At 39.3% G+C, this 11,291-nt stretch overlaps 1 protein-coding gene across 1 annotated transcript; it reads left to right on the top strand.

Moving 5' to 3' along the window:
• Window positions 1-3,963: 3,963 nt before the first annotated feature.
• LOC103505818 (DNA N6-methyl adenine demethylase) lies at window positions 3,964-9,917 on the top strand (the record flags this gene model as incomplete). The annotated part of the gene is given in 9 exon segments (XM_008470182.3): window positions 3,964-4,187; window positions 4,453-4,639; window positions 4,842-5,069; window positions 5,344-5,414; window positions 6,514-7,975; window positions 8,134-8,271; window positions 8,451-8,988; window positions 9,069-9,086; window positions 9,176-9,917. Coding segments are annotated over 7 exon segments (2,784 nt in total), but the record flags the coding sequence as incomplete, so codon positions are not given.
• Between the last annotated feature and the right edge of the window lie 1,374 nt (window positions 9,918-11,291).

Below are 11,291 nucleotides of genomic sequence, written 5' to 3'. Positions count from 1 at the left end.
ATGTTGTTGCTGTTGTAATTGCTGCATTTGTTGCTGCTGTTGTCCATGTTGTTCAATCTGTTGTTGCTGTTGCTGCTGTTGCTGCTGCTGCTGTTGTTGTTGTTGCTGTTGTTCTTCGTGCATCTGTTGATCTTGTTGCATTTGTTGTTCATGTTGATGTTGCAAAGCTTGTTGGTTTTGCTGTTGCTGGTATTGTTGTTGTAGTTCTTGATCTGACGGCGACAAGGTTGCAGAGGAACCGCACGGATTCGAACCTCACATGGGAATCTGGAAATCGAAGTAAGGGCTGAGTTAGTAATGCTATGAGCTATGTCATACATAGTTATGGAACAGTAGAAAGTGTTCAATTATTGATCAAACCAAAACTAGAAATACCCCAGTGATCTATCCCAATTAAAAAGAACGCATTTCATATTATTGATAACTAACATATACCCCCATTAATTGTACAGATTCATATTATTGCCAAAATGCTAATTATTAATGATATATGGGATTACAGACAGAATCAACTTACTTATTCAAATTTTCAATAGCACCCGTGTTAACTTTCTCTTCTTGAGCCTCCTTGTTACCAAATTCGTCTGAATCATCCATAATGTAAAGTGGAAGAACATGAAGTTGCTCATCATCTGGTTTGGAAAGACTGCGATGTTTTGTGAGAGACACCACCTGGGAAAAGAACCAAGATATAGTTGTAATGATCACTTGTTATCAGTGCTTACGTATAAGAACAAAAATTTACAAGAATATCCTTCTTTTATTTTGACTTACAAGTCCTCAACTCAGAAGAAGTTATAAGTTAGGTAGGTATTTATATTTTGCCACAAAAGGTTTAAAATAAAGAGATTATGGTACTTACCACCGTACATCCGTTATTCATATTGTGCAAATCCCGATGCGAATGAGCACAGAAATCAAAACAGGCCGTGACTCCAGAGAAAGGCCGGCCAGGTTTAAATCCCAGGCGACACTCAGATGCCTCTCGCTCGAACTGACATTGATTGGTGAAGGCTCCAGGTGCTAGGGCCTTGTATAAAGGAGAGATGGTTGTGGCTAGGAGATGCATTTTCTCCTCGATTTCTTGCTCCTGAAAGAGGAAGAAAAATTTGAATTATTTCCAGGTCTGTACTTTCGGGATAGGGCTGAAGAGCCCCTTCAAATACTTAAAAATGGGTAAAGTTATTTAAATGTGGCGTGATGTCAGTTATTTGTTCTTTAAGAGCCAATACCTATATCTAAATCAAGTGAAATATTGAACAAAATTAAAAAGACAGTAGAATATCAATTACCTCAGATCTTACGGAGAGTCTGAATTTTCGTACGGTTTTACTCCTCGCATATTTACACCCATTGTAATACATGGACCAAGAGCATCCAAATGAGAAGGAAGCTCCGCAGGTGTCTGGATCTAGACCTTGACATGCACAAGTGCGGGGTTCATTAGTAGCACAGCGTCTGGTGGTAGGAAGACCGTATCTGAGGGAGGAAAAAAACCCAAGTTAGAAAATTTAAATTCTGTATCACTGTTTGGCCAAGTTCCGTGGATTTCGGATAACCCTGTAACTGTCAAGAGGGCAAACATCGTTTTGTACACGCAATTCTTGTTTACCTTATTTGTTATTGATAAATAAATTCAAGAGGCATTATTAAGTAATGATCCCTTAAAAATCTTTAACCTTACAGTAATTAGTAGTACGTTTTCTTTGCATATAAAACCAAAAACACCAAAGGTATTACTCACTTGTTCAATTTATTTGTCAGTATGGCATACACCCCATCCGATTGATTGAGTGGTACTCCCTCCCAAGCTACTATCACGACTACAATCCAAGCTGTGCTGCAAGTGTGGCCTTGTCTATGTTTAACAATCAGAAGAAGCTTCTCCTCTAGAGATGCCCTTCTGATGACCCACTTGGCCAGTGGACAGCCTTGGGTAGTTTTTCCTTCTTTGCCCGTGTATAAGATCTGAAGAAAAAGAAAAATAAGCATGATGAACTAAAGTTTCTGTAAGTTATGAAATAAATAATTGTAGATATAGGTCTTTCGGCTGTTGCAATTCCTATTACAATCTTCATGGATGCTAAGTATCTACAATTCTATATTATCTCTCGCATTTTTCTCTCAAGAGATAGTGTAAATTTCTCTTTTGGAGTATTCTTGATTTTTCTTCCCCCGTATTCTTCGTTGAGGGTAAAAATAGGTACTTACCTTTTCCATTCGCAATGCTTTCCCCTTGTAACCAGATCTTTCTTCAATATCCTTGCGTAGATCAGGCAGTGATGCTGCCGCCCCAAGATGTGTATAATAGGAACCTGGTTCTGGAGGCAACTTGTCAGAGGCGAAACACTTACAGTCTGGGACCTCAGTGCGCATGTTGTTTTTCAGTCTGAAAGAAGGCATGAGACATCAATTAAATAACTAATTTGAAATTCTTCAAGTTATCATTACTGATATGCGTTCAAGATAAGTTCTTGAGATTTACCTTATTTGACAGTCTAGAAAAACTGATACCTAGGTACTTGAGTTTTGAAAAAATATGAATTAAATTCAGCAGAATTACAAACCACAGATTGTTGCCTAGTGCTTTTACGCTTTGTTAATTACTTTCCTCTATTCTTACCTTTCAATATGATCCAGCATCTCTTTCGAGTTCGGATCTTCAGCCTTCACAGTCGCAGGTTCCTCGTTATTATTTGGTTCCTTAGGCTCCAACATCTCATCCTGTGTCCTCATTCCTTGACAAAGGCCATCTTTGAGATGCTCTGAGGTGGGAGGTTCAGTACCTCCGCCGCGGCAGCACCACGGTCCCGCAGAATCAACCAATGAACACGGACCTCCTTCACCCGCAAATACGTAAGATTTCTTCCCAGAGTCGGAATGTTCCTCCATTCTCGGATCAACACCAAAGGGGACTTTTAGGTCTTTCTGTCTGTGGAGTAGTGGTACAAGATGTTGAGGTCTTCGATCCTCCACGATGATTTTACTGCGAGGCTGTGGATGATGCTTCATGTGAATATCAGTTGGGAGATGTGGCTCCATGGGAGAGTTCAGCTTATTAGCCCAATACATGGAAGGGTTCGGGAAAGGAGAAAACTCCCTAGAAGCCCAGAGTGGTTCATTGTAGCGTGGCTTGGGCTCGAGATTTTTATCAGTCCAACTAGGAGGATCTTTCCTTGACTGAGGAAACAGTCGGTCGTGACCGAGGTAAGACTTCTTAGAGTCATAGTAGAGGGAACTACTGGGGGAAGAGGGATAACCAAGTTTTTTCTGATCGTGATGACTCATCCACCTGTTTTCAGAAAGAAAAGGTTTTCTTTCTGTCAAAGGTTTTTGTCCATAATAGGGAGAATCAAATAAGTTCTTGTGTTTAAGATTTTGAACAGGATCCAACCAACTAGATGGATTACTCGTTCTTGATGGCAGTTTATAGTTGTACGAAGGTTGAAAACTAGATGTTGAAAAGAAAGTTCTCATTCCTGGAATGCCGTTGTTTATATCATGCAGTCCAGCCTTCTCGTCCATTGAGGCGGCATATTTCATGAAGCTTTCCATGGCAGACATCCCTCCAGTTTCGGGAATGTAATTCTGGGAGGAACCCCAGTCCCAAACGCCACCACCCTCAGTAACTAAGTTCTGAGGATGGTGGCCTTGGACTAAAAAATTCATCCCTGATAAATTGGAAGAAGTATTAACTTTAGTAAAGTCATTGCCCATGCCATAAAACTGTTCATGTTGCTGTTGTTGTTCACTTATCTGATGTATGTGAAGTTGCTGCTGCGTGTGATTTCGCTGCTCTGAAATAGAGAAAAATACGAGAGATAATGTAGAATTGTAGATACTTAGCATCCATGAAGATTGTAATAGGAATTGCAACAGCCGAAAGACCTATATCTACAATTATTTATTTCATAACTTACAGAAACTTTAGTTCATCATGCTTATTTCTTTCTTTTTCTTCAGATCTTATACACGGGCAAAGAAGGAAAAACTACTCAAGGCTGTCCACTGGCCAAGTGGGTCATCAGAAGGGCATCTCTAGAGGAGAAGCTTCTTCTGATTGTTAAACATAGACAAGGCCACACTTGCAGCACAGCTTGGATTGTAGTCGTGATAGTAGCTTGGGAGGGAGTACCACTCAATCAATCGGATGGAGTGTATGCTATACTGACAAATAAATTGAACAAGTGAGTAACACCTTTGGTGTTTTTGGTTTTATATGCAAAGAAAACGTACTACTAACTACTGTAAGGTTGAAGATTTTTAAGGGATCATTACTTAATAATGCCTCTTGAATTTATTTATCAATAACAAATAAGGTAAACAAGAATTGCGTGTACAAAACGATGTTTGCCCTCTTAACGGTTACAGGGTTATCCGAAATCCACGGAACTTGGCCAAACAGTGATACAGAATTTAAATTTTCTAACTTGGGTTTTTTTCCTCCCTCAGATACGGTCTTCCTACCACCAGACGCTGTGCTACTAATGAACCCCGCACTTGTGCATGTCAAGGTCTAGATCCAGACACCTGCGGAGCTTCCTTCTCATTTGGATGCTCTTGGTCCATGTATTACAATGGGTGTAAATATGCGAGGAGTAAAACCGTACGAAAATTCAGACTCTCCGTAAGATCTGAGGTAATTGATATTCTACTGTCTTTTTAATTTTGTTCAATATTTCACTTGATTTAGATATAGGTATTGGCTCTTAAAGAACAAATAACTGACATCACGCCACATTTAAATAACTTTACCCATTTTTAAGTATTTGAAGGGGCTCTTCAGCCCTATCCCGAGAGTACAGACCTGGAAATAATTCAAATTTTTCTTCCTCTTTCAGGAGCAAGAAATCGAGGAGAAAATGCATCTCCTAGCCACAACCATCTCTCCTTTATACAAGGCCCTAGCACCTGGAGCCTTCACCAATCAATGTCAGTTCGAGCGAGAGGCATCTGAGTGTCGCCTGGGATTTAAACCTGGCCGGCCTTTCTCTGGAGTCACGGCCTGTTTTGATTTCTGTGCTCATTCGCATCGGGATTTGCACAATATGAATAACGGATGTACGGTGGTAAGTACCATAATCTCTTTATTTTAAACCTTTTGGGGCAAAACATAAATACCTAACTTATAACTTCTTCTGAGTTGATGAGGACTTGCAAGTCAAAATAAAAGAAGGATATTCTTGTAAATTTTTGTTCTTATACCTTATAACACTCGTTTTGTACCCCCCCGGGGGCAGGATTTTTTTTTTAAACTTTTACTCTTCATGGTTTCTAGTCCGTAGTCCTATCGAATCCGGATTCGTTGGAACCATAGTAACTTGTAATTCTCTTACCCACTAGAGTTGTGTGAACTCTGCTGTGACTGGGGAGGTTGTTGAAGAGGGTATCCAGGCATCCCGTTTCCCGACCCGGTAGGTACGGGGGTTTTCGAGTCTGGGTTGCCTTGTGAATCCATGGTATTGGTTACTGAGGAGCATCGACTATTAGGAGTAGTAGAGGGAGGCGGTGCCATCGATACTTCTTGGAATACGTACTGGAATCGAGAACATAGTCAATATAAACAATTAGTAAAGAACGCTTGGGGTCGAGTGGATTGGAACACATCACATGCCTTTAGGTACACTACATTTGTCAAGGGCTAGGCATTACCTTGCTCTTGGGATCAATTTAATTTGAAGAAACCATGTAAGATAGTGTAGTAGAAGAACTTTATTCTGTTGTTATTAATCACAGAAAATGAATAATAGAACGGTCATTATTTCCGGAATGAGTTTGTAAATGCTAATCGTTGATTGTCCCTGTCAGCTGTTAGCTAAGTCTTCCCACGAGATGTTCGTCTCAATTCTCCAACATCAAATAAAACTCACCTGAGCGGTATAAGTTCCATTGACTTGGGTGTACTCAGGTCGCTGAGAAATATTGTCAATGTATTCCACTACAGTAGATTGCTGTTGATTGTTAGCTATAACATTACGAGGTGTAGGACTCCCGTTTACCACAGGAGCTGCCGTCGACGTCTGCATGAAAATAGTACTATTGAGCAACAAAATTGCATTGTTTAATATTCGATATCAATAGACTGGATTAACTTATGTTCATGTATTTATCAGTATTTCGTAACTGACCAACCTTGAAGCTTCAGACGATCACTAGGTCAGGAAATCAGCTATAAACACATAAAACCAACTAAACATGTCTCAAAGAAGTTTAGTAAACATTAGAAAGGGTTTGGCAAAAAAAGCTTCTCAAATTTGCTAATAGATTCCGCTAGATTGCTGTTGATTGTTAGCTATAACATTACGAGGTGTAGGACTCCCGTTTACCACAGGAGCTGCCGTCGACGTCTGCATGAAAGTGGTTTGTGGCGATTGTTGCTGGTAACCTGAAATTAATTGAAACATTTATCATATAGAATCATAGATCAAGAGTGGGGTGCAATAGTCCTACATACTGGACACCGCACACAGGAATTTCAAGCATTACTAACTCAGCCCTTACTTCGATTTCCAGATTCCCATGTGAGGTTCGAATCCGTGCGGTTCCTCTGCAACCTTGTCGCCGTCATGGTAAGAAACGTAAGGAAGATGAACCAGATGCTGTCATTGGTAAACCAAGACCTGCTCCTCCAACCTCTGCCGGTCCTGAGTTGAGACTTCGTCAGTCCGAACCTGCTATGACCCCTCCATATGATCTCTCACCCATGTATGCTCGCATGGACCCCCAGCTACAGAGCTCCCAAGTGTCAAGCACAGTTTTGGATAGTCCCATCTCCCTGTATAACCAAACATGGAATTACCCTAGCCCGGAGTTCATGCATAACTCTTGGAGTCAGTCACCAAAGAAGTTTGAAAATCAAATGCGGGGTGACTGGCGGATGACGCCATCGCCTTTAATACGAGATGCTACCCCAGTGGAAACTAAATTCGATTGGGACGTCACGGTACGGGGTGATCTGATCTCTGCGGGAGAAATTAAGACTGATCCAGACAGTACTACACTTACCCCTGGGAGAGGCACAACTACACCAGACGTCAAGGCCCAACCTATGACCCCAGCGACACCTTCATCTCCACTGGGAAGCAAAGTCTTCAATCCCGGTACCTGGGATGAAAATGGCTTGAGCAAGGTAGATGATTTGAGTGATGCGCTAAATCTATCCAAGGTTATAGAAGAGAAATCTATATCAGCATCTCAAGAGTCCTTGGACGACAAGATGGTTCTCTCACCCAGCACACTTGCTCCTCCTTCTCCTTTCTCCCCACCTAGTCCTAACGCACCCACCAATCTTCTTCCCACCTCTATCCCGCTCAACCTGGAACCTTCTACTATGAGTTTCTCAAATGAGGACGAGTCAACTTCACTTCCCAACACTCAGAACTTGCAAAGTCCACGCTCCTCCTCCAATTCCAATGACTCTCAACTGTCCAAGGTTACTTTTGGAGAAAGCTTTCTGAAACCCCAGACACCGCCTCCTATCAAGGCAGAAAAATCAATAGCACCATTGTGCACAGGTCAAGACAGCGCCCAAGATAGTAGAGAAAACAAAAGTTCCTCAGATATAGAAGAGAAAATCTCTCAACAAATACTTGATCAGGTTAAACTGGAAAACCCTCTACTAAACAATTCACGGGATGACTTCAAAATTGGGGAGCTTCTATACAACAATAACAATAAACAAACTGAGAACCTCAACTATACCAGCGAACAATGGTACCCACAGAGTCAATATGGCACTGAATCTTCCATAAAGCAAGAATTGACCCCTGGTGGCTGGTTGAATACATCTTGTAGTGTTGCTTCACTTCTGGATATTCCATCACATTTGAACCTTCCATATTCCGCTCAAGATACAAAACCCTATCAGAACTGGGGGACTAACAGCTTTGGTATGCATCAGCAGCAAACCATGTATCAAAGTAATCCTAAAAACTATCTTCGTCTCAATTCCGGATCACCTCAGCTGGGATATCAGGTAATTATTATTTAATTACTTACCAATCCAAGTAATTTATAATATTGTTTTCTGTTATTAGAAAAAAAAAAAAAACGTTCTCATTAAGAAGAGAAATTAAGGGGGCTTTGAACAAATAGGACTATTCTCATCCAAGAAACTTTTTATCCGATTTTCAGGGAGTGCCTCAGTTCCAGTTGCCGCACTGGGATATGTATGGACCAACACCATACTTCCCTTCCATGCCAGCTGAACCACCTAAAGCTGAGCCAATCGGCGAAGTCACCGATTTCATTGAGAATGAAGAATGTTTCAAGGTATGTATTATCAAAATTATTTTTAGTGGTAAATTACTGCGATTAAAACAAACAAATTTAATGATAATATTCTCTATACTCGGGGTAGATTTTAAAGCCATTTCTTTGCGTCTATTAAAAATAGATACTCATCAGAAATGTTTACATTAACCGGTATTGGACCTGCGTTTTATTTTCAGGACTCTCAGATGGGTGGAGTTGCTATTGCCTTAGGACACGGTTCTGTATTATTCGAGTGTGCCAAGCATGAACTTCATGCTACCACTGCCTTGCGCCGTCCCAACCGATTGCACCCAACACGCATCAGCCTCGTTTTCTATCAGCATAGAAATCTAAACCGTCCCAAACATGGCTGGGATGAGTGGGAGGAGAAAATGCGTCAGCGGAAAAATGGAACGGCTGCCAGTACAGGGACTTCCACCACCACAACAACCACCACTAGTACTAACGTTCACACCAGTGATATTCAACATCTGCTTCCTGTTGTGAAAGAAGTTGGGACAGGAGGGACCCGCCAAATTGCTAAGATCCCTACTCATTCCACAACAACTTGGACAACGCTGTTTCCAATGCATCCGTGTATAGTGACGGGGCCCTATCAGGAGTCGTCTAACTCTACAGCTCCCCCTGCTCCACCAGCTAATCCTACATGAAGTGCATCCAATGCCGTGTAGTTAACCAATATAACTTTGATCTCGTTACCAATTTACCATTCAACCTGCTCCACCAGCTAATCCTACATGAAGTGCATCCAATGCCGTGTAGTTAACCAATATAACTTTGATCTCGTTACCAATTTACCATTATTACCAAACATAATACCTATAACCTAACAGATCTCAAAAGCAGATACGTAGAATCTTCAATCCATTACACTTGTAACGATAAATTATTATTACCAAACATAATACCTATAACCTAACAGATCTCAAAAGCAGATACGTAGAATCTTCAATCCATTACACTTGTAACGATAAATACTGTTATAGCGAAGTGTATGGTAGGTACTCTTTTCTTGTGGTTTCTAGTGACCATTCTAATGGAATAAGTTTATTTGTTGTTCTAAGAAGTTTTTTTTTCCTTCAAAAGCATTACATTAATACATTGACCAATTTTTAAATTAAACCATCCTTCATTTAATAAAAAAAATATAGCATGTCATTCCTTGTAAATCTCCTTACTATTTTGTGTTTGCCATTTTGTGTTTAAAATCATATTCATTTTTGAAGTCATTCGAATTAGTATTCATCCCTCTCTAATTTGATTGGTTTTAAGAATGAAGTATGTTTTCGGTTACTGCTATGTGTTTTCATTTTAACTTAAAATTGAACATTATAGCAAGTAAAAAAGCACGGATCTCATTTCATTTTCATGTGTATGTTACATATTAATTTATTGAATAATCCTTTCATAATAACTTTGTTGTATATTATTATGTATTATGTCTATTGCTAGTGGTGTACGAGTTGTGTTGATGTTTGTGATTTAACAGGATACAGTAATTTAATTTATCTTTAAAGTTCAGATAAGAATAAGAAGCAAAAGACGTTCTCATAAAGGAGTAATAACGTGACTTTTTCTCTCTCATATTTTATACTCCTCTATATTTATTTTAATAACTCATTTATTCGTAAAGTTCCTTTAAAATAACAATATATACCTTTTTATTTAAAAAGCACGGATCTCATTTCATTTTCATGTGTATGTTACATATTAATTTATTGAATAATCCTTTCATAATAACTTTGTTGTATATTATTATGTATTATGTCTATTGCTAGAAAAAGCACGGATCTCATTTCATTTTCATGTGTATGTTACATATTAATTTATTGAATAATCCTTTCATAATAACTTTGTTGTATATTACATATTATGTATTATGTCTATTGCTATTGGTGTACGAGTTGTGTTGATGTTTGTGATTTAACAGGATACAGTAATTTAATTTATCTTTAAAGTTCAGATAAGAATAAGAAGCAAAAGACGTTCTCATAAAGGAGTAATAACGTGACTTTTTTCTCTCTCATATTTTATACTCCTCTATATTTATTTCAATAACTCATTTATTCGTAAAGTTCCTTTAAAATAACAATACCTTTTTACTCACACTGGACAGCTGAAATCCTGCCTTTGCCTCGGTAACTCTGAAACAAGAGCCCAAAATGTCATAATGAAAAATTGTTAGTTTAACAGCTGTTCAGGCGTCAGGAAATATTACTATACTTACGTAGTTCTTTGATTTTCTTCAGCAAGGAAGGATGTATATTCTAAGATCTAAGTGTTAATAGGAAACTCAAACAAGACGCTCTAATGTTCAAGATAAACAAGAAATAGTAAAAACGGATTCTTCTATTATTTTTAGTACCATCAAGAAATAAGTAAACAATGGAGTAACTGTCAGCAAAGACTTACTGGCACACGAAAATTACCAGTCAATAACTCGGGACTAATCAGTCCACAGATACTACTCTCATCACTCTCTTTTATATCTTTTCCAGGAAACAGTTGCAAAACGAAACGATGCCATAAAACTGTTCATGTTGCTGTTGTTGTTCACTTATCTGATGTATGTGAAGTTGCTGCTGCGTGTGATTTCGCTGCTCTGAAATGGGACTCAATATCCTCGAATTTTCTCGAATTTGTTGCTGAGTCAGTAGTGGTGATGATCTACCCATTCCTTGCTGTTGCTGCATTATATGTTGTTGCTGTTGTAATTGCTGCATTTGTTGCTGCTGTTGTCCATGTTGTTCAATCTGTTGTTGCTGTTGCTGCTGCTGTTGTTGTTGTTGTTGTTGTTGTTGTTGTTGCGAAGAAAATCTTCAAGTAGGTTGATCGTGTAATGAGGTTAGGAGTTCAAAAATTTCGTGCGAAAGCACAACAACTCGAATACTTACGGAATGTTGAGTCAGGCTTGTCATGATGGGTGTTTGAGGTGAGTCTATTGAAGGACCATTAGACGTAGCCTCACACTGGACAGCTGAAATCCTGCCTTTGCCTCGGTAACTCTGAAACAAGAG

Source organism: Diaphorina citri, unplaced genomic scaffold, assembly GCF_000475195.1.
Source record: "Diaphorina citri unplaced genomic scaffold, Diaci psyllid genome assembly version 1.1 scaffold196, whole genome shotgun sequence".
NCBI classification, from domain to species: domain Eukaryota; kingdom Metazoa; phylum Arthropoda; class Insecta; order Hemiptera; family Psyllidae; genus Diaphorina; species Diaphorina citri.
The sequence above is the reverse complement of the archived record's forward strand: the minus strand, read 5'-3'. Positions and strand labels throughout refer to the sequence as shown.